General features: G+C 38.2%; 2 protein-coding genes across 5 annotated transcripts; both read right to left on the minus strand.

Moving 5' to 3' along the window:
- Positions 1 to 54: 54 nt before the first annotated feature.
- On the minus strand, positions 55 to 19,097 carry DNAAF4 (dynein axonemal assembly factor 4). Of its 4 annotated transcripts, XM_032700107.1 has the most exons (11): positions 19,016 to 19,097; positions 9,398 to 9,522; positions 8,895 to 9,043; positions 6,499 to 6,646; positions 5,974 to 6,107; positions 4,989 to 5,229; positions 4,149 to 4,294; positions 3,466 to 3,575; positions 2,606 to 2,759; positions 1,504 to 1,609; positions 55 to 610 (listed from the first exon to the last, which is right to left on the minus strand). In XM_032700107.1, exons 4-11 carry the CDS (start codon positions 6,524 to 6,526, stop codon positions 501 to 503), a joined length of 1,029 nt encoding a protein of 342 aa, XP_032555998.1. In that variant the 5' UTR covers positions 6,527 to 6,646; positions 8,895 to 9,043; positions 9,398 to 9,522; positions 19,016 to 19,097; the 3' UTR covers positions 55 to 500. The 4 variants fall into 4 exon arrangements, with proteins under 4 accessions (XP_032555998.1, XP_032555997.1, XP_032555994.1 ...); XM_032700106.1 differs by lacking the exon at positions 8,895 to 9,043; XM_032700103.1 differs by lacking the exons at positions 8,895 to 9,043; positions 9,398 to 9,522; positions 19,016 to 19,097 and adding an exon at positions 7,259 to 7,412.
- On the minus strand, positions 10,352 to 23,646 carry PYGO1 (pygopus family PHD finger 1). Its single transcript, XM_032700108.1, has 3 exons — positions 23,496 to 23,646; positions 19,016 to 19,101; positions 10,352 to 17,261 (listed from the first exon to the last, which is right to left on the minus strand). Exons 1-3 carry the CDS (start codon positions 23,542 to 23,544, stop codon positions 16,140 to 16,142), a joined length of 1,257 nt encoding a protein of 418 aa, XP_032555999.1. The 5' UTR covers positions 23,545 to 23,646; the 3' UTR covers positions 10,352 to 16,139.

Here is a 23,646-nt window from a genome sequence, read left to right on the forward strand (position 1 = left end):
GAACCTTCTCCCTGTTCCAAGAGTATAGAATTTGCACAAAATAATATATATATCTGCATAAAAAATATTTTATTATAAAGACAGAAATCAGTCATAAATGGTATTCAGGAAACAGACCAATGTGGAAAATTCAGAAGTCTGCTAAAACTGCTACTGGAAGAAGTGTAGTTGAAATGGTCACAGCTTGGAAAGAATGCTTAACATAACGGAACAGCTTCAAATCCAGTGTTTCAGATTTTCAGGGTAACACAAATGCTAACAAAAAGCAAAAATATGACAACTCTGTATCAAAATGAGATAAAATATATCTAATGTTGTTATAATACTATACTTTCCAAAAAAAGTAATTAATATATCCAATCCATTACCAATTCTGTAGGTGTTTTGAGTGAAGCACAAAAAATATCTAGTTAACACATACTGAAAAGAAATAAGATTCCTTCTGATGTTCTCAAAAGGCATCTCTGCCAAAGAGTTTCTTTTTTTCATGTTTATTTGAATTAAGAACCTTGCATTGTTCCTTGAATTAGGTGTCGAATCTTCTCAGCATCTTTTTCTATATTTTTATTTTTAGGATCAATCTTGAGAGCTGCTTCATAATCCTGGAGACCTAATATAGATACATTAATAAGAATGTCAATCAATAATGCAAGAGCATCCTCTTTAGCAACCACCTGGAAATAACTGTTCCCTAGTCATAAGCATGAAGTATTGATTTTGAGTTTTACTCTTAAGATGATGGAATCAGAATGACATCAGATTTACCTTTTGTCAGTAAATAAACTTATATTTTGTTTATATTATTTTACAAACATTTTAGTGGAAACACTCTACTACATAAACTTTTCAGGTTTTAAAACATGAAAGCAGAGTCTCTTCATTTACATATATATACCAATATATATATATGTCTGCATGACAGGAGTGTTCTGCAGAAGAGAGGAAACATGAATGACAGAAATGAATGTGTGGAAGTAAGGAAAAGAAGACATGAACTGTGAATACTAGAGCTTGGGGTTAGCAAATAATGAGCACAGGAAGTAAAATCTTATTTAACTGTCTTTTTCACAAGGTTTCCAAGTGCAAATGAAGCTGTAAGGGAATGACAAAGTGTTTCATAGATAGAAGAAAGTAAAGAATAGCCAAAGCTTAGCACTTCAACACTGCCATTTTGAATATCCTTCAGTTTCTATTATCAGCTTTCACTCGTAAATTTGCTTTACAAAACTAACTTGATACTCTTGAAGAACTCAGTAGGGACACTGTCAACTCAGGTATTTTTTCTAGATTTTTCAAGTGGAACTGCAATCAGCCAGCAAAATTAAAAAAAAAAAAAAAAAGGAATGGGGTATCAAGGTTCATAGCAGAGACATAGATTGTATAGAGCTCCTTCAAAGTCATTCCTGAAAACATAAAGGTGTGAGCAGTCCCATTGAACTAAACAGAATTACTTGCTTGTCACTCTAAATTCATGTGCACACTTTCACAAAATCAAGGCCTCACCTTCAGTATATAATTCCAGCTGACAAAAGGCTGTTCCACGTCTCACATAGGCTTTCACTCGAGCGCCCTCGTTATCAGGAACAGGTGGTGTCAACAGTTCTAGTGCCTTTAGTAATGAGAACACCCAAAGTATTTATAAGAATATTTGCCATAATTTAAGGGTTTTTCTAGTTTACACACACTTCTCTCACCTAATTACTATTATTATACAGTAACATAATAACTATTCAAATAGAAATAACTATTCAAAATTCAAACTATACAGCTTGTGAATCTATTCATTAAGATTTGTATCCATCACCCCAGTTTGCTAACTACAGTTACACTGCCATGGCTAAAAACTGACAAATACTATGTTAAATGTTTATTACAGTCAAATAATGTTCTATTTTCATACACAATATTACATACCATGTTATTAAAAAAAAAAAAAGACAGCCCTAAAAAAGCACGTGTGTTTTAGTAATAGTTACTAGGAAAAAAAAAAAAAAACAAACAAAACAACCAAGATTCAACTTATTAGTTCAAAAAATAATAATTCTGGCAAAAATTGCTCCACGTTATTCAGGTGCAATTGAGATCACTCCTCTCATTGCACAAATAACGGCTGCTAAAACATTTAGGTGATACAGCCCTTCTTTTAAAATGCCTGGTTTGTTGGGGTTTTTTGAAGGTATCCTGCTCATCACCACCACACCTTTATTTTTCCTTACAACAAATGAAGCACACCACAGTGTAACAGAAAAGGTATCTGTGTGTATTTTGTTTTGGTGTTTTTTTCTGCTCCAAGTTGCGGGTTTTTTCAAGTGTATATATTGCTACAATATTTTTATCTGTAAAGAAACACGTGCTAGTCAACATATGGCCATTTGTCCCGAATGTGTAGAAGCATGGTTTAGAGTTTTTTAATTGTTGTTTTGTTTTAAATTTCTGAAAGTTCATTAACTGCTATCAAATTTCAATATTCCACCATGGCTTCATTATATCAAGTTTGAATTTTAAAATTCCGAATCGCACTAATATGTATTTACAGATCCACTTAAAACAGAAACATCACAGTAATAAACCACATTAATGCATAAGATGACAGTATTTTTTATACCTTAGAGGAATCTTCAATAGCTTTGTGTAAATTCCTCAGTTTAAGGTGGCAGGCAGCACGATTCAGGTACAGCAGGGGAAGCTTGTTGTTCAGCCTCACTGCGAGGTTATAGGCGTTCACAGCTGCCAGATAGTTTCCCATTGCAAACATTTTGCTAAGTGTTAAACAGAAAGTGAAACGTGCACTTTAAAGAAGGTGATGAACACAAAATAAATACCTACTTATTACTAACAATTCATTTTCAAATATTTGAAGTTTTAGCATCTTTTCCTTGGAAATGCACATTTATAGCCTTTTCTGAGAACATCACAGCTGAAGTTCAGTCCAACTTGGTGCAGACAATACAACTTATAGACACACACTAAAAAGTCACTGCTTCCAAGCAGCAAAGAACTGTAAGAGGTGGACACAGTTTTGCAGACACAGGACTAGTTTTGAAAGCTTTGTGTATCTGATTGCCTAATCAAACCTTTCTGTAGAACACAGCTATATAAATAAACCAGCATTTCTATAAAATTCCTAAAGTTTGTTTTAGACAGATGTTTCACCGCTCCCTAAAAAGTTCAAATGAAAGGAAATCCACCTAGATATAATAGTGCACTGCCTCAACTGTTTTCAAAGAAGAATGCTGTATTTACAATGATTTTGTTCATCATGGGCTTCAACAATTGCATCTCACAACTTTATCAGATTCAAACTCCATAAGCTGCCAATAAAATCTCTGTTATGACTTCTATGACTGCTCTATAGACATTCACCATCTGTGTTTAGGATATATAGAAAATATCAAAACCAACAGTAGACAAACACCATAATAATTAATTAAGTTTCAATATATCTTCAAGTGGAATCTAACTTACTTTCCTTTGTCCTTTAACCAATCTGGATTCTTCTCCTCTTCTTTTAAATCTTCCAGCTCAGATAAATCAGCACTTATTGTTCTTCGAGCTTCTGCTTGTTTATGTAGCCACTGTAAGTACAAAATGGGCAAGCATTATTTCTAAAGGAAAAATTCAAATCCCAAAATGGATTTTATCTCTTCACTCACTACTAACAAAAGAATTCTATTTGCCACATATTTTGGACAGAGAAAAATATTTAATAATGTCAGATATGAAAAAGTTCAAAGTTTCCCAATTATTTTATTACCATGAAAAGTCAAGTTACTGCTTCACTAATACTTTTTGGTTTACTTGTTTGTTTTTAGTCTTCCAAAATTACTTGGTGTTCATTCAATTGAGCTTGAAAGAGGTGTGAGCTTCTTTTTAAGACAAAACGGAAAGAATCTTAAATATAAGAGTAAAGATATTTCAAATTTTGTACTTCAAGGAATTAGATTAATATTGTTGCCTTCTCCTCCCCCCAAAAAAGGAACATGCACTATCACATGGTGAAAATAATTTTTATATAAAATTATTTCTTTATATCTTAATTTAAATACAACTGCCTTCCTTGGAAGACATATTGCACAGGTTACATTCCTTGGCACAGGTACCATTTTTGTCAACTTACTGAATACACAATAAACAATTCACTACTTTACCTCTTCCTCTTCTGGGACGCGAGATTCTCGCAGAGCTGTAGGAAAAACTCGTGGGGTAAAGTTGACTTTAATTGTAGCAGCAGATCGAGGAGCTGGTAACTGTTCTTCCTTTACATTTGGTGAAAATATACTACAGGAAGCATGACCTATGAAGAGAATTGGAGTACTGGAAATGAAAAAAATCAAGCAAAAGAGCGTTTTCGGGTTTTCTACCGAAGTCCAAAGTACACCTAATTTAGGAATGCAACACATTAGGATTAAACCTCTAATAACTTTAGAAAGGTTTAGACTTCTTCTTTTGAAGGGAAGGTTCAAACAATGTCTCTTGTTAATGTAGCCAGTAAATAAATGGAATGATAGAGCATCTGTCACAAATGAACTTAAACTCCTCTTACATCTCTATCTCTGTCACTTGTATGATGCTCTGACAACCATAAGAGTCTATAAAAGCAAACAAACAAGGAATGAGATATTTTCTATTGTTTTAGTTCCCTGGATTGGCTCTCCATAGGACCAAGACATGGGATAGACAGAGTGAAAGGAGACTGTATATTTCTATGAAATGCAGCAGTAAGGTAACTTAGGGTAACAGGATCTCCACCCCCAGAAAGTCTGCATTACACCCTCAGAAAGGCTTTCTGGTTTACTTTTCTAAAGCTTAGAACAAAACCTGCTCTTGTATTTCCAAAGACTTAAACAAGTGCTAAGAACTCACATGCTTGAGCTCAGTAAAGTTCCTGAAAATAATTTAAAATAACTGCAGACTAATAGAACAGGTTCAGTATGGTGGAGACAAAGATAAATGATGAATTAGAAACATCCAGGAATAAATCATACAACCTTTTGTGGGTTTGGGTCTGCTCTTAGAAGTTCCTTCATTAGGAATTCTAGTTTTGGTCATTTTTTCATTTTTCCTCTCTTTTAACTGCCCTATTTCTTGATGTAATTCCCCTTCTTTTTGCATGCTTTTGTATTTATCAGCATCTTTTTGCTGGTTTTTCCATAACTCCAACTCTTCAGTGACCTTCTGCCGCTCCTTCTCTTTCAGATCTTCAATTCTTTTTCTTTCTGCTTCTTCTAGCTGTTTGAACAATAAACCTCTGAGATCAGATGTTTCATCTGATGATACTAAGATGACTAAGTAAAAGCTACCATTATTTTCCCAGTTTCATATCCAAAGCATAGTGTAACCAATGTGACCATACAAGCAGAATTAACTAAGATGCTTAAAAATGACTGAGAGAGCAAACATTTCAGATTAGCCTTTACAAGTCTCATTCTTTTAACTAATCCTTCTAAACACAAATGAAGTGACCAGAATTTTTACATACATAAAAGTTTTGAAGACCGTATCTTAAGAGAGACATAAAAAGCAGAATGACAAACATGCAAACACAAAAAAGACAATGAACAGCAAGTCTGTTATAAAATATAACAACGCAACAAATAAATAAGATTCTTTTTTAAAATCAGTATTTTTGACAGTGCTAAATGACTAAACACCTGCACTGATGCAAAGGCCACAAAAGACCACAGTTTTGCTACATGACTGTACTCTCCTTTCAATGGCCAAAAATCTGAGCTCCTCACCAAAAACTTTCTTTAGTATTACTAATGGAAAATGGTAACTTCTAAGTACTTTTCCTGTATCAATTTCATATTTGGTAATAAATGTGTTTTAAGTGCAAAGAAATAACAAGGTTTACCATCATTATAAAAAAATTAGTACTTTTCGTATTTTTTAAAGTGAATTTAACCAAGCAGATGCCAGATTAGTTGGCAGTTATTACATGTATGTGTCTTGTAGAGCTCCTTCTAAACCTACCTTCATTGTGGCCTCCAAAGCATATTTTTTGTGTTCCTCTTTTGTAGCTTTTTTTGCTTCTGTCTCCTCTTTTGCCTTTTGTTGGGCTTTTAGAACAGCATTCTCTCTTAGATATTGCAGTTTTTCCTTGTCAGCTTGAAAAAATAAATAAAAACTATTATGGTCATTTAGGCCTGGAATTCTACTGGTATGTATCATATTCATAAAAACAGGATTCCTTCTGCTACTTTGTCTGGGAAAACATAACATGGTTCCAATTCCACAAAGCAGCATCTATCAAGCCCATCTCCAAAACAGAAAAATTAAGATTTGCTTACACCCAAAATATAAGTTTTACAAGAAACATTGTTTTGTTTCATACGTGCTAGATTCAGATGTTCTTTGTTCTCACATACTTTCTATTTTTAATAACAAGGTTTAACTGAGCAGATATCTACCAGCAGGAGTTTCACATTACAGTTTGTAAAGTGTTGGCTCAGAATGGGTTTCTTACAGGCAATCTGACTTTCAGAATAGAGAACTTACCATTTTCTAGGGTTAGGGAATCCCACATGGCTGGTTCTTTTTTATACAAAGTGAAGAAAATGTTTCCATTTCCGATCTTTGCTGTGCTATTTGTGTCATCAATAGGAGCATACAAAATGGCTTCAAATAAAAAGGGAGGGATGCTTACCTACAAAAATATAATTTGTACTAATATTTACTAATTTCAATTAACTCTCACATATTCAAAACACTCAGCACAAGCATACAGTAAATCTCAAGAAAAACATACTATTGACAGAACTAATGTGCTTTGTATCCAGTGTGGAGGTTTGTAGAGGCCCAGGGAAGGTGCTTCCTTCCCCTCAAGGGTGGGTCTTCATAAGGTTATATTTTTATTATTTCAATGTATTTCAACCTCTTTATTAAAAGAGATTGAAAAAGTTGGTTCTTCAGCACTCCAAGGTCCAGAAGCCATGGACCTCATAATTAGAATTATTATTCATAATATAAGCAGATGTGTATAATTCAGTCCATTTATGAGACAGTAAAGGCAGGTGACACCTGTTGAGTAGTAAGAGCATTAGCACAGAGAACAAGCAGGGGTAAAGCCATTATCTGTCGCGGGACGGGCATCTAACAGCCTGCAGGAGAGAGAGAGAGTATAAAGGCTAAAAGACTATGAGCTCGAGAGCGTTGCCATGGTGTGTGGCGCGTGTGCTCTTGAGCAGAGCTCTGAGGTACCGCGGCACATCGCGGGCAGCGCCACAAGGCCCGTGCGGGAGCGGGGCGCGCCGCCCACCTTCAGGTACCGCTCGGAGCAGAAGATGTTGGCGGGGGTGGCCCGGGCGCCGCGCAGGGGCAGCGAGAGGAACACGGCGGTGGGGGTCTGGTGCCAGCGGTGCTCCCGCAGCCACAGCGGCATCGCCGATCGCGGCCCCGGCAGCGCTGCCCTCAGCCGGGCCGGCCCGCGCGGCGCACGCCGGGACATGGAGTCCCGCAGGGCCGGGCACGGCGCGGGCCGCCATCGCTCACACCTGCGCGGAGCGCGGCTCTTAGAGCCACTGTTAGCCAAATACGTCTACAAGAAGAGACGAACTGCTATCAGTTTAGAATTTCTGATAAAAAAAAAAAAATTAAAATAAGAGATTGATTTAGCAATACACAGAGTCAGGTTGGAAGGGACCTCAGTGGGTTGTCTGGTCCGACCTCCCTGCTCAGGCAGGGTCATCCCAGAGCACATGGCACAGGATTGTGTCCAGATGGTTTTGGAATATCTCCAGTGAGGGAAACTCCATAGTCTCTCTGGGCAATCTGTTCCAGTGCTTGGTCACTGCGCAGGAAAGGAGTCCTTCCTCATATTTAGACTGAACTTCCAGGGCATCATTTTCTGCCCATTGCCTCTGGTTCTATTGGCTGACAGCCTGGATCAGTCCTCTTGACACCCTCCCTTCAGATATTTATGCACAGCCTCTTGTTGAGGCTGATCAGGCCCAGATCCCTCAGACTTCCTGTTTAGAGAGATTCTCCAGACCCTTGACCAACTTTGTTGCCCTCCACTGGACCTGCTCCAGGAGCTCCATGTCTCTCATACTGAGAAGCCCAGAACTGCACACAGTACTCCCAGTGTGGCCTCACCAGGGCTCAGCACACAGGCAGGATCACCTTCCTCAACCTACTGGCAATGCTGGCACTGAAACTTCCAGATGTCCCCTAAAAATAACTGGGTCATACTGGCAGCTCCATGCTATTGCCTCCCAATGTTGTCTGCGGTACTGTCTATGCCAAACACTCAGGAGGTAATTTGCACACTGTTGCTCCACATTCCTCAAACAAACAGTAACATTGTATCTGCAAAAATAAAGTCTAGTATATAGAAAGTAACTGCTTCTGGGGAATAAGACAAGCCAAGCACAGTCGGATAAAAAATCAGGTATGTGGAAGTTCCTCAAAAGTATACCATTACCTAGAACTGCCTGGAAAGATCTGGAATCAAAAAGTCTAGTTTTCCCCCTTTCCTTTAAAATATGACCAAGACAAATGGAGTTTAACATGGCACACATTAGCTAGGATTACTGATGTGTATCACTGAAAACTTAATTTTTATGTTCTATTACCTATATTCCAAAGCAATTAAATGGTAGTGGTTACTTTTAAGTACTGTGTATATCTCTCTCTATAGAGAGAGATATATAGATATATAAAAGTAGGTATCACAAATATTTAAAACTTTTTCAGAGCAAGAAATCCATTGTAACTGATACGATTTCTGGGTTATTCTCCACCCTCACTCACCCACATCAATATCATCTGGATGAATGCTTGCATCTATTGGAATCCAAGAAGTGAATTAAATTCCCCATTCCCAGAGTATTCAAAATATATAGCAGCATTGGCTAGAATTGTTATAATGCAATAGTAACTCAAAAATCTCCTACCACTCCAGAATGCAGCTGTAGTCATCCAGAACACATCCTTCAGTTATGGAAAGTTCATTCATGGGACTGTAAGTCTTAGATTTTTTTGAGTGCTGGTCTTCTGCCTTGGTCACCCAGGTGTCATTTTTAGTTTAATCACAGAGAATATACTGAAATGAGGCAGCTTATTATTTATTCCTGCTAGAAGGACTATACTATTCATACATGCTTTACAAGACAGGACATGGTTATGGTTACCAGTATTTGGTCTTCTTAAGTTACACAAAAGAGCTCCAATAGAGCAACAAAAAGTCTATTTACTTAAAAGCCAGGTCTCCAGTGCAAAGCTTGTAGAAGACACAGCAAATACCACTAACACACTTTTATGCCAAAGTAGCAGATTTAGCTGCTAAAAGAGACAAAAGGGACTCAGCAAGGTCTTGAATCAACCTTAAAAGTCTTGTATTGATGTATATCTACAGAAACACCTCCTCTGTCCCACACACTCCACATTGCAGGCTTACCTGGACAAGTGGCTGCGCTCTCACCATGACACACATGCAAAGAGAGGCCCATTCAGGATCGTTCTTCTGTTGGCATTAATCTTATCAGTCAGAAGTTTGTAGTGAAAAGTTTCCAGTGCAAGAAACTTCATAGTGAAAAGAAAAATTAATTCAGTTAAAAACCTAATTCCTAAATTCCCGTCTCCTGTGCTATGAAGGATAGAGATGTACATTCCATACAAATTTTAATAATATTAGTAATATTCTGGACCTTCCAGCTGCTAATACACACATCCATCTTTTCCGGGGTTATTTCACTTCTAATGGCATCAGAGGCTTTAATATATGGGGGAAAAAAATCCTTTAAATAGCTTACCTTTTCTTATCTTTAATTATTAACCTTTTTTCCTCCCATCCTTTCTAAATTCTCTCTCTTATCCCTCCCTATCTTTCACAAAAGAAGGAACATTTTATGAGACTCTGTTTATTACAATAAAATGTTTTGCATATGTAGCTTGGGACCACCTGTATCAGTTGCTTTTAAATAGTATTGGCAAGGCAGTGATTTGGTATGTGTTAGTTCTGGCATTTTAACTAAGAGGAAGAGCTTTGTAATAAATTTATAAATTGGAATAAATAATTTTTTGATTAATCTCTTCCCAAGAGCAGAAAGTTGTTAAAAAAAAATAAATCTGTTCAGACAAATGGTGCTCAAGCCTTCCCTCCCATCCTGTAAAGAAAGAAATGGGGCTGAAGGTCAAAGACCTCTTCTAATCTGCTTTGAAGTTACTTCAGATTAACACCTTTACAGAACAGCGGGGCTCTCCAAGAGAGGCAGGAACTGTCTTTTCTGATCAGTATGACCTTATACTGTTTCTTGCAGGATTACACCTAATCCAAATGCATTTTCCCAGGCAAAACGGTAGAAGAGTCAATCTAGGCATTACATCATCTTCAGAAAAATCAACAGGCAACTTCCCCGCAAAAATTATCTTTATTTTAAAAGGAACTGAAACCAGACAACAGAAAGCAACAAAGTTACATACAGTGCCAGACAAAATCTACCATATACATTTTCCAAGAACACTTGAATCAGATTCTGATATATGTTCTTCTGAAAGGTAAAAATGTCACATCATTATTAACAAACAAACAAAAAAATTAAATGTCAACAATCTTAATCATCTTATATTTTGCATTGTTTGGATGGCAGTAGATTGGTAACTTGCCTTTTTCAACTCACCTTTAACACTGAAAGGACAATGTGGACAAAAAAATTCCAAGTCAGAAGGCCCTGAAGAACACAGTATTTGCTCTAAAGGCCACATAAAAAAGCTTGGAGGAAAGGCCATCTTTTAAATAAAAATCCCTAACAACTCTTATTTCACACCTCAGAAAAAAAACTATCAAGAAAGGAAAAGAAAAAAAAAAGAGGAAATATATTATAAGCTTGCCCTCCTTAAGTTATATGGAAGTTCAGATTTAGAGCATCCTGCAGAGCAGAAGATGAGAGTCTAGGAACAGACACGACATCTCTCAGGACTCCAATCCCAAACTGCCTCCAGTACAGCAATTCCTGAAATACAGTGCACACATCTCCAAGTAAAAAGGTGGGGTAGGATCAAAAACTATTTTGAGACAGACAGTTTGTTTGAAGATGAAAAGGAAAATTAATCATGAATGGCAAACAATACAGAAATAGGTATTCCCAAGGTGTTGGGATAAGCCATTTCTGAACCAGGAGACGAAGGGCAACACTGAATACTTTAAGTTATAGGCAGCACCTCTAAGGGGCTGAACACCATTCAGAATTAATTACCTCAGAATGATGACACACAATACTAGGCCACTAAAGCAACCCTTTTTTATATATAAAGCAAGAAATTCAGAGGAACTCCATACAAAGAAGTGAATGTGCATAACTCAAGATGTAGTGTAGGATAGTTATATTGCCTTAAAGAGTTCTGCTAAGTACACTTAGTTTCCAATTTTAAGGAAGAGTCTATTCTAATATAGAAAGCTTCAGACAAAACTCAGCAATTGCAGAATAATTTGAAAATACATCCAGTTCTACACCCTCCTGTATATATCTAATCACATCCAATAGATTAAAAAATTATATGTTTTGTAAACCAAGTAAAGAGTGTTAGAATAGAATTTTCACACCCATGAGCTGATTACCAAATATTCACCCATTTGTCAGTGGATAATATTAAAAAATTCATACTTACAGTTATGGTAACAAGATGACAGTGCACACCAGTGCTGTGTGTTCTGAAAGGTACTTAGTTTTAATTATCATGAATTGCTATCACCTATCAAACCTCATTCTATGCAAGATACCACACCAGCTACCAATCCATAAACAATAATGTTTCACATACTTCATAGAGTAGCTTAAAACACATCATGGTATGAAATAATTTGTATTACATAGTAATTTAATCCCTGGCCACAGGGCTAATGCTGGACAAAGTCTGGAAACTTTTCCAATTTGAATTACATACATTAACTTTGCCACACACCACAGCACTAATGCATGTATTACATCAGACATGCTCTAATTTAAAATCAAAACAAAAGAGTTGCTGCAAAAATACATGTCACCAATGTGGAACACATTCAAGATTGTATAAAAAGTACTGAACTGATATCCCAAAACAGGTATATTTAAGCAGTACATAAGGAAAGATTAGTTTTAATATGAAACAGTCATTTAAGTCACATACAACATGATAAGAAGCATGACTTTCCTTTTTAAAAATGTTACACCAATACTTTTACTGCCAGGCAATGTTTATTTATAAAATGAAAGGGATGTACTTAATGCAGATAATGTGTTATTGTATTAAGCTGGAATAAAGACAAATGTTAAAAAGGTGCTACATTTGAACACCACTGATTTTGTAAAAATCTCAAACCATAAAAGCATTTCACTTGCAAATATCACAGGCCCCAAACTGCAAACACTTTGAAACATTCTTGACTGTGTGCATGCAGCTCCACAGACTTCATTAATTCTCACATGCTTGAAATTAAGCCTGAAAAATGTGATTACAAAACTGGTTCTTAGATTAAAAACTTCAGAGGTCACAAAGTATAATCTTCTTTGAGCAGCCCCTAAAAATTATATTTTTGTTTTAAGTAGAGCAAACTTCATTACTTTTCTCTAGTTTCTTGCATCTGAAGATCTCAGATAATAACTAGGCCTCTAAACAACCTCAGGAAGTAAGGATTAGTCTAATCTGCTGAAAGAGGAGACTGAGGCAGGCATAGTTAACCTGCTTGTCTCAAGTTGTAGAAGGGGTCAGTAAAAGAGCAAGAAACAGGATTTTTGGTATCTTATATACAGCACTGTCACTTACCCTGACCAATAAAACAAATGTTTTAAAGAGAAAAGTACACGTTTTCTCATTTACAAGTGATCACTTGCAAAAAACCTTAAAGTATTAAGGACAATACAATCCAGTTTATACTTATTTATTTCAGCCCAGGGGAAAAAAAAACAACAAAAACATTTTGGGCAATATAGGCTGCATTTCTGACCACAACAAGGAACTATTTAAAAGGGACATGGGCGCTTTCCATAAAAATGTTAAGGTTTGCAAGACTTACAAAATCTTTGCAATATTTTTGGTGTGCAGCACCAGTACAGTCTAAATCACTAGTAATGAAAGAAGCACATGATAGTTCAATACAAATTGTTTCATGTAGAATATTACAAAACCCCTCACCTACTCTAGTCAACCCTCCCTCCCTCCCACCCTTCTATAACTAACTTCTAATTCTAATCAGCTGTCATTTTCCTAGGACCTTACTAATTAAACATGATTGCTGTTTTTCCTGTGCATACTTGAACTACTACTAGTCAATACATGCAGAGAAAAACAAAATAAAACCCTCTCTCTAGATAAAGAGTTCAAGTATGCCCAGAGTGTATCAGTAGGGCGAGCATATCAGCTGGATGACTTCTGGAGATCTTCATCAGTCATATCTCTATAATCAGTGTGCTAACAAGTTTGGGTTTTGTTGTTCACTTGCTTTTATTTGATATACTTGACAGTTGCTAATGCCTTGAATTTGCAGGTTAATGAATGCAGAAAATTTACTGGGTTACAAACCCAACATAGTACCAGTTTGGAAAAACCAAAATAAATTGTTAGAATAAGTTTCACAAATACACAGTTTAAGGCCTTATGAAATGATATTCCGGTTGACTTTAAGTTTTTAAGAACACTAATGCCTTGACAGCTAATCTAGAAAATACTTGACTAATTTCATGTAGGGTCAAGGAAGAAATTAAGAAATACACGGCTATTTTAAATAAAATGTCTGCTTCAAAATATTAAACCATTAATTGGACTTCCGAGAAAAAATGCCCCAAAAATCTTCTCACAACAGGCATGGGCTGTGGGAATGGGAAAGGTAACAATATCATCATTGGTTTTGTTGAATTTTCACTGAGCACATTTTTTATTTCATTTATGTTGCTGTAGGTGTGAACCAGCTCCACTACTTTCACAGTGCAAATTGTTGCAGAGATTAAACTGATTCCCAGAGGAACAAATCTATCTAAACAAGGTTTGGTTTAATTGCTACTTTAGGTACCAAAAGCAAATTCTTAACAGTCTGTCAGTCATTAGGAAAACTACTGAAGAATAAATCTCTTTAACAGAGGTTGTTGCTTGGTTGGTTTTTTTGTTGTTTGTTTTTAAATATCACACCTCTAACAAAACAAGATTAAGTCTGGTTTCTGTACTAAATTAAAGCAACTGGTGATGAAAACAGAAGCCCTTGATTTGCCTTACAGTTTCTTTACATCACCATACAGGAAATCCTCAAGATATGAAATATGTAATTTACACTTCAGACATTATTTTCTTTTTCCTGATGAGAGGCAAGAAAAAAAAAAGGGGGGGCAATACTGCACTTACCCAGCAAAAATTTTCACTTTTAAAATAAAACAAGAAAAGTTATGCAGGTCTGCACAGTATCTTCTGGGAATGTACCACAGTAGAGCCCATTTAAAATCAAACACAATGGTGAACTAGCAAACAGGCCTTACTTTTCACTCACTAGCATAGCTTATCATAAAAACTACCTCTTTACTTTGATGACTGTATTTTATATCAGCTCCTACGTCGCTCATCCTCACAGACTTGAAAAATTTATCACATTAAGGAACGTGACTGGCACCTGTAAGCTTGACATATGATTTAATTCCTGTTTAAAGGCTGTTTCCAGCACAGTGGTGAGTATTACAGGCAGAGTCTGTTATTACAATGCCTCCTTTTATTAAGTCAGAACAACACTTCTCTCTAAAGAAACACTTCTTCAGTTGCATATACTAAGGCTGAACTGTTCAAGGCTAGATGTTTCCCCACATTAAAAAAAGGAGAGTTATTTTTGAGATCAAGAATAAGATCAAATTACCTATATTAAAATAGAATTCTTCGCATCACACATGAAGCTCTAGTGTCATTCATACTTGTCAGCAGGATATCAGGTTTAGCAAAGAAGCTTAAACTCCTGATTACTTACTCCTGAGCTAAACTCACCTGATATGAAAGCTGTATTTTTTTCCTTCACCCTAGATTTCCCACCCCCTCAGTGCAAGACTGGCTGAGGCAGTGGTGGGAATTTAGTTTTAAGTCTGTGCTGGCCAAATTATCATGCAATTCAGAGCCTGTGCAGAGCACACTCCATTGCCTTGCACCCTCCCTCGTGCCAAGTGGACTGTGTAAGCTCTGGGTGACTGAGCAGGTTCCAGCCGAAAGCCCTGGAAGACGGGCAGGATTTTCCATGCACTAGTTCATTCACAATTCTCAGGCAGCACTGAGGCAGGAGACTGGAACCACCAGTGAGAAAGGATGAGAGAGAGGTGCATAACTGCACAACCATGACACATGCAGACACTGTATCCTAATGTATGTGCTCAAGATAAATGAATTGAGGTTACATATGCAACCCTAGTTTTGGCATTCTCTAGATTTAAAGCACTGGACTTTATAAACTTGATCTGTTCTTTTTCCAATTTAATCATATTTCGTAACTATTTCCAAATACTGCAAGACCCAGCAAGAGCCTTCAGCAAGTAAGTGTTTGCTGAGAAGTCAAAAGAGATTATTGCCTTTTCAAGGAAATAGAAATGTGTAAGAGTTAGCGGGTTTCATTGTGTTACTAAGTATGAATTCATCAATTTTTGAATAGCATGTTAATGCTTTACTTCAGAAAATAGGAAAAAGCACATACAAAATGCTCTGTATTTACCCTAAAATAACAACTATTAGTACTGCACATTCCTCCATGTCATCTCCACTATATTCAAAGAAAGGCTAGCAAGAACATCACCATACATTCATGCCAAAAAAAAAAAATAATGAGTACTTGCAAATATAGTACCATTAAAACCGAGCACTAAATGCTAGTGTTAGTTAACACATTAATACTAGCAAATTAGGGCTATTCATACAGGCACATTTTTTCCTTCAATAAAATTGTCAATGCACATTCTACTTCTGATCAATTGTCAGTTACAGTTCAATCAGAAACAAAAATATTCCATCCTGTGAAACATTCGCACACATAAAACTAAGAATCCAAAAGCTGAGATGGAAGTTTATGAATGAAAACAGATTAGGGGAAAAATAAGATGACAGCAATCAAACGCAACTGATTGTCTGCAGAAAGTGAAGTAGCCAATTTGTAACCAAAACTTCACAGAAAGTATTTCATCCACCACCACCACCACCAACTGAGGCTGTCAGCCTTCCGTGTTCAGTGCAGGTGGTCCTGCAGTCTCTCTCGTGCGCATCAACTGCACATCTTTGTCAGCCATGCAAGTATCACAGCCCCAAACCGCCGATGCTTCTGCCGTGAGAAGGCCGTAGGCTGACTCCGTCATGCCCGTGCAGATCCGATGAAACCATTTCTGACAAGAGGCTTCGCACAGGATGGCATCCTGGTCATCATTAACTTCATGGGTACAGATCCCACATGGATAGACAGGTTCAGAGGATGAGTGACCATGGCGACTGGGATGAAGGGGCGTTTTGCTGCTCTTTTCAGAGTTGCATCCTTCAGCAGCACTTCGGGGCTGGCGGGACTTACTCTGAGTCCCGTTGGAATGCCCAGCATTGGTGTTATCAGCACTGTTGGAATGGCTATTATCCTGATTGACCACATTGTTTCGAGTAACGTTTTTTAGGTCACTGTTACCTTGACTCACAATGTCCTCTGTCCTGTGATGATGCTGATGAGCAGCAGTGTTCTGGCTGGATGCTTTGCTTGCACCTTGATTAAAGTCTTGCTTCTGTGCTGATGATTTTGTCTGGTTGTATGTGTTTGGTGGAGGAACAAAAGAATGGTTTGACTCTAGCTGAGAATTTGGAAAATTTGGATTGTTTCCAGGACCAAAATTAGATGGCACGTCAGGGTGAGGTATCTGACCAGAATGGCCAAAGTTCTCCCCAGGATTTGGCCTGAAATGCTGAGCAGGCACACTGACATTTTGATTTATCTGACCACCACTATAAGGGGGCTGATTCCCAAAACCTGGGTTATCATGTGGACCAAAGCTGAAAGAGTGAGGTCGACTAAAACCCATGCCCACAGGGTTTTGAGGAAGAGGATGTGGTTGGTTTCTGAGGGAGTAAGAACCACCGTATGGCGAGGACACTCTGGGCAGCATGTGAGGTGGCATTCTGAAAGTGTTATAGCCTCCAAAGCCAGGATAACCAGGATTACTAAAATATGGATTTCCTGAAGGAACCGGTTTATAAGACACAGTATTATAGTTGTCATCAAATGGATTTGCAGCTACAAGGTGGTCAGAGCTTGGATTCGGCGGTGGAGCATATTCAGATGGAGGAGGAAATGATGATCCCTACAAATATTTTAAATACAACATTTTAATTAGTTTTAGTATTTGCCTGCAAGACAGACCAACCACAAAGGTCCTGGATTACCAATACTACTGCTGAAAGAACTGTTCAGCTGTTGTGTAAAACTCACCCACTGTATTCTGCCAGGCTGTCTGAAATTTCAGTACAGAGGCAAGAGAGGAGTCTGTGCTCCAGATAATATGATGATTTATAGTAGTCTCTGTGTTTTAAAAATTTTGCAGTTGCACAACCGTGCTTCTGAAAATACTACTTGATATGTGACTTCTATTTCTTAACCTTTCACAAAAGACAAGCAACAATACAGAAAGCCAAGTGCCACAAACACATGCACAAAGTATTTCCAAATGTTGAAGAGCAGATTTAAGCATTTCTTTAGTCTCCTTTTGGGTTGATGTTACTGAATATACACCTCTTAAGACACCCTACTTCTACGAGGATATAAACCTAATGTTACTATAACCCTAAAAAAGGCATAAGAATATAGCAGTAAGCAGATTGGTATTTTCTATACTCTGCAGAATATTCTACACTCTGTAGATTTCTGGACAGAAAAAGAGGCCTTCAGTGATTGTGGACAGTCTGCAAAGCATAGTCAGTAGGCATAAAATACAAGGATTATGCTCTGGTTACAGTGTTTAACAGAGCCCAGAAGCTGTTCAAATGTCACCAAAGTGGCTATACAATTGAAATTCATTCTAGACTAGCCTGTAGGGAACATCTACTGTGTTCACCCTACATTAACTGTGCTCACAGAAAGCATTTCCTCTTAAGTCACTTAATAAGCTAAGATTGAGGATTTATTTAAAAAAAAAAACAAAAAGGTAAAATTTGCTGCACTGTAAATGCAGTAAGGTACACTGCATTTTCTTACACCAGGTAAGAAAATACAGAAGCTAGTCTGCATAGCTTCTGGAGTCATTATCATTCCAGAACACAAGGAAATCTCCGCATTAAAAGAAGTCTGAAACCTTTTAGAGTAACTGAATATTTCTCAGAGCAGGTTGCACCATGACTAAAACAAAACAAAAATTAAGAGAACAGATCCACATCTCAATGGACTGTGGATAAGCCTAACAGAAAGTGATTGTTTGACCTATATAAGTTAAGGTTACTCTCACTGGGCAGTACCAAACTAACAGATACTCTCACTCAAAGGTGAATGAACATACAATGGGAAATTCTGCACTACAAGTATCCAACTGCTTAAGATGTTTTGTATTTTTTTTCTTTTCTAGGAAGAAAAACTGCATAGAAATGTCAAATTGCAGGGATTCACTGGAAAGGAGCTATACTTGCTTTTGCTTGAAAATAACTTCAGGAGTATGCCAAGAATTTAGTCAAAGCATTAACAAACTGTTCTGATTCATTAGCCCACAAACTTATGGCTTACACATAATGAAATGAAAGTAAAGAGAGAAGTAGTCTCATGGCAACTACTCATGCTGTACAGACTTCTACAAATGGCTACAAAGTCATTAAAAAAAAGTCTGTCTCAGAATCAAATCCATATGGTAAAAATTCAAGTCACTGCAGTCACGCTGTGCTCCTGTCTTTATAGGTCTATGGCAACCTACAGAGATTAAAATAACTTTAGTGCCAATAACTAGTATTAGGAATATTTTGTACACAGCTGCTATTTGTGACAACAGACTGATACTCTGAACAATGCGAGACAGTCACACCAACAAACAACATTTGAGTGCTCTATTTATTAAGAAATCAAAAGAGAATTTACCTGTGTGTTTCCTTTGCGTTTTTTCTTATCAGGGCTTCCAAGCTGAACTCCTGGTCCTCCTAACCCATCCAATCCACTGTCACCACCTACAAAATTTCAATCAGTGCAACAGTGCATTAGTTTTCTTACAGACCATATTGCAAGTTTGCCTCTGACCGCCATAGCCACAGATATTTGTTACAAATACTGAACTTGCATTAACTCTGCTGCTTTACATGGTAAGTCCTTAAGGAGCAAACATCTGGATGTAAGTTAACATACCTCCTATGTGCTCTCTTACTCTACTGCCACTTTAACAGCCAATTCATGCTCATTACTGTTGGAATAAACATTTCCATTTATTTTATGTTTATCTGTCCCTTGGTTCTTAACAACTCCACTTCAACAGTCAGAAGTATTTCTTGTTTGCATAACTCATAAAACTTTCAAAGGAACTGCATAAAGCCATGCCTAAGATTCACCTCTTATTTAACTTACACAGACACAGCATTTATCAAACTCACTGTGGCAATAGACAACAGTGTGTTACGATCCACCGTGAAGGAAAAGCAAACAGTAGTAGATTCATGAACGAAAACCACTGAAAACCTGCCGTGTTGTTTAGAGAGATCTCCAGTTTATCAGATCTAAATTTCACTTGATCCAACAAAAAGACACCTGCCAAAAATGAGAGGGGCTCTAAGTGAACCTACCCTACTCTGCAGAAACCTCACAGAATAACTGAGCAAGGCTCTGGCACAAAAAGAAATAAAGAATGTTCATTTCACTGGTCACTCAATCAGACTTTACCCTGAGCAGTACAAAGAGATATCTGTACTTCACTTGGGATTCTTCTTCACCTTTCATAACAGCAGGACAAGCTCTCAAAGTTGTATAAATCATGGCTTTCATTTTTAAAGCCCTAGTCAGACTGAAGATGAAAAAAAAGAATAAAAAATCTAGCACACTCATTATCCCAGTCAGTCTGTCTTCATGGGGCTCAAGTGAAATTGCCATCGTTTGGGAATGCAAAGAAAACCCTGAGCTGAAGTACAAAAAGCATTATCGGGTGATATGACAGCAACACATGTTACAGTAATAACATCATTACATTCATAAACTATGTTAATTCTTTTTTTTCCCCAGGGCCATTAATATAATAGCTTTTTTTCTCTTTTATATAAATATATAGTAACAGTACAGAAGAATAAGCAGGCAATCCAACTTAAAAATCTTACTGTTTTTTGTTTACAACTCATATTCAGAATACATGTCAAACTTTATCGAGATGCAAGCACACAGCTGAACACATAGATCTTTATTACCAAAAGCAACCTGAAGATAACTGTGAATTACCAACAGAATTATGCAAAGCAGCATACGACATTACACTGCACTATGTTAGACAAGTGTTCCCAGCAGACAGGTAAACCAGCTTTAGGACTATTCAGTAAGTGACAAAAAATCTCTTCTCACAGGGGCAAAGCAGACTTACTGTATACAGAATGAAATATCCAACAGTTATTTCAAATACTCCTGATCAAAGGAGGCCCGGCAAATTTTCACTCCTTGCACTTCCTTTCTCCCTGCCTCCTTTTTTTTGAGGTTTCATGGAATTTACCAGTCCTACCTCAAGTCACAATCCATCTCTACCTCTGCTTTATTAAGTTCCTTTTGGCTTTAGCTGTCACTGTTGAAATTTAATTTCATTTTTCATTATACATAAGGAAGATATATGGACATCCCAGATCAACACCTATCAAATTTTAAGTCTGAATTTCAAAGACAAGGGCATGACGTCACCATCCGCTTCTCAAAATAAACTCACACTTGCACACCCCATATGATGGTCTAACCTGCCATCAGAAAAACTAGGGATTACTCTTTCTAAGAGTCCTTTTTGCCTTGTTTTAGACTATAAAATCCTGTGTATACTTAGTGTGCTATGACAGATTGCCACTGCATTACCTGTAGATATTAAATAATCACAGCATAAATTTTTACATGAAGAATGATGGCAAATTTCCCTTAAATTTCAACTCTATAAGTCATCTTGATAATTTACTTTCTCAAAACTGTCCCTGCACTTTCCTTAAGCTTCTTCTGCAGCATTCATATAAGTTTACACTAAATTCAGTGCAAGATTGTACTGTGAACACCAATCCTCACAACTGCATAAAACACACTTCTGTTCGTGGCTCCACACTTTTAATGCACCAATGACTTTAACCACTGTTAGCAAAATATTACAAATATCCAGATTTCTTTTAATAAAGTTAACAACTAGCAGCACAGACATTAGTAAATCTGTGATCAAGTAGAATACTGAGGATCATATGCAAATGCTGGTTGACAGTAGCATAAGTTAAAACTTTATAGAATTATGTATGAAGTTCCCTCTCAGGGATATCATTCTTCAAAAACATAAGTATATGAATATTAGAATTCCAGTGACAAGTTCCATCAACTTCTACCTGAATTACTTATATGGGTGAAGCCATTCATTTGCCTACGTTTACAGAAGTGAGTCCTGCATCTGGAAAGGCACAAAGCTTTTGTATTTTCAGTTCTCACCGTGTGAGGCCAATGATTTGATTCAGCCCTAAGAATTTATATTTTCCCTGTGGATTCTATAATGATTTAATTTATACATGAAAGGAAACAGAATGTTAGTCCTAGCATACCTCCAAAAAAGAGTGAATAAGGCTCATTTTCATGCAGCCAAAATAAACTTTCCACAAAGTCACTTTTGGTATCTACCACATAGACTTTCATTAAAGGTGTACTGAGCACTTTGGAATGCTGCACAAATGAAAAATTATTTCATTGTCCGAGACTAGTTTTTCAGGCAAAAATACAATCCATTTGACTGGGACATCAAATATCTAATAGATCTAGAGACATAAATAGATATCTGATAACTGTGCCCATATTAAACTACAGATCAAATTTATTTCAGCCATTCACATTTGGGCAAAGGAGAAGAGGTAAGCCCTGTATTCTTTTTCACTTCATACATGCACAAGATGGACATCTTCAGTGTTAGTCAGAACTGCAACTTGTAGTTTTGTTTACATACTAAGAGTTTATGACTTTGCATTAATATACTGCAAATACACTATGGAGTATTTTCATACTCACTGACAAATCCCTGTCTAGGTTTCCACAGGAGGGATGCCAGAGTCTTTTTAAACAGTGATTTATCTCACTAAGAACGTTTTCCCAAGAAACATAAATGGCTAAATAAACTTTTCATGATGGACAGAACTACTAAAAATAGTCTAATTTCACCCAGATTCAGTGAGCCTATGCTGTGGCCCTGACACTGTAAATGGATTCGATATTAAGTGGTAATCGCGTGGAACTTGGTGGGTAACTCAGGCACGTGAAACCATATATGCTTAAATATTTGCAGAATCAGGGCTTGAGAGTGGAGGAGTCTAATGAATCCCAGTCTCCTTTGTAACGCTGTTGTGTGCTTTCATTCCCTCAAGGTTGCAACCCAGCTGTTACTAGAACAGTTTTAGAAAAGCAAACTGTAAATCAGTGACAATATGCATATCGGAATCTGCACCTTTCCCCACTTACCCAACCAGGAAAAAAAGCTCAAAACATCAGGAACAATAGAATGCCACAGGCAAAATAGGAGGTGAGAAAAAGAGAAGTACTAAATGGCAGATGTTATAATTTTGCCATGATTTTCACCCAACTCAGTCACTCAGCCTGCCGCCTTTCATTATTTCATTCAGAAGAGCATTTCTGTTTTTAAGGGCTATAAGGACACAACTACGGCCACGCAGGCTGATGTGCCACTGCCATTAAAGTCGGCTGCACTGCCGAACTCAGAGGAGACGCCGCATTTCTACCCTTCTCCCTACACCTTTCAAAGAAACGCACATTCCAAACCTCACCAGAGCCACACACCGGTGCTATTATTAAAGAACACTATTTCGTTGTTTTTTTTTCATTTCCCGAAAAGGGAAAGACAAAACCTCAGCAAGACTCAAGCACAAGAGCCGAGACCGGGGGTAGAAGAGCGAACACTCAAGTGTAATTTATGAGCTCTGCATCAGCACGAACTCGGACATGTGGCACCGCCGCCGTATTCCCTTGCACCAGCAGTATGCTCGCTGCATACTAATGCGCCGCACATCCCCAGACACAGCGGAGCCAGGACCGCACGCCCCCCCCCGCCCCATGGGACACACCTGCGCGCACCGCCAGCCCCGCCGCCGCTTTTCCAGGCCCGGCGGCGGCGGGAGCCCGCGGGGCCCGGCCGGGCCCCACCGAGCAAACTTCGCGCGGCCCCCGCGCCGCCGGCCCCGCCGCCAGCGCCGGGAAGGAGTGCGGCGGGGGCGGCCCGGCCGGGGCTGCGCGGCGGGAGCCCCGCGGGCAGCGGCGGCGCGGGCGGTGCGCGCATCCCGCGGCTCGGCCGCCGCTCCGCAAGGGAGCCAGGCCCCGCCGGCAGCCGCCCCCGGGCCCGGCCCGGCCCTCCCCGTACCTCGGGATCTCTTCAGCACGATGGGGTCCTTCTCCTGTTCCGCTGACATTACAGACAGCAGCGCATGGCTCCCAGGGCGGCAGGAATCGGGGCTCTTTGATGCTGCTGCTGCTGCTGCCGCCGCCGCCGCCGCCGCCGGCCCGCACCCCGC

The sequence above is a fragment of the Chiroxiphia lanceolata genome, chromosome 12 (genome assembly GCF_009829145.1).
Source record: "Chiroxiphia lanceolata isolate bChiLan1 chromosome 12, bChiLan1.pri, whole genome shotgun sequence".
In the NCBI taxonomy this organism is placed as follows: domain Eukaryota; kingdom Metazoa; phylum Chordata; class Aves; order Passeriformes; family Pipridae; genus Chiroxiphia; species Chiroxiphia lanceolata.

Excerpts from the sequence above, each read along its gene's own strand:
- PYGO1 (XM_032700108.1), bottom strand. The coding sequence starts at position 23,544 with ATGTCAGCGGAACAGGAGAAGGACCCCATCGTGCTGAAGAGATCCCGA. Across the intron at positions 19,102-23,495 it reads CGTGCTGAAGAGATCCCGAG|GTGGTGACAGTGGATTGGAT; the intron begins GTACGGGGAGGG and ends GAAATTTTGTAG. Across the intron at positions 17,262-19,015 it reads AACGCAAAGGAAACACACAG|GGATCATCATTTCCTCCTCC; the intron begins GTAAATTCTCTT and ends AAATATTTGTAG.
- DNAAF4 (XM_032700103.1), bottom strand. The coding sequence starts at position 7,381 with ATGCCGCTGTGGCTGCGGGAGCACCGCTGGCACCAGACCCCCACCGCC. Across the intron at positions 4,295-4,988 it reads CAGACCCAAACCCACAAAAG|GTCATGCTTCCTGTAGTATA; the intron begins GTTGTATGATTT and ends TTCTCTTCATAG. Across the intron at positions 1,610-2,605 it reads CTATTGAAGATTCCTCTAAG|GCACTAGAACTGTTGACACC; the intron begins GTATAAAAAATA and ends TCATTACTAAAG.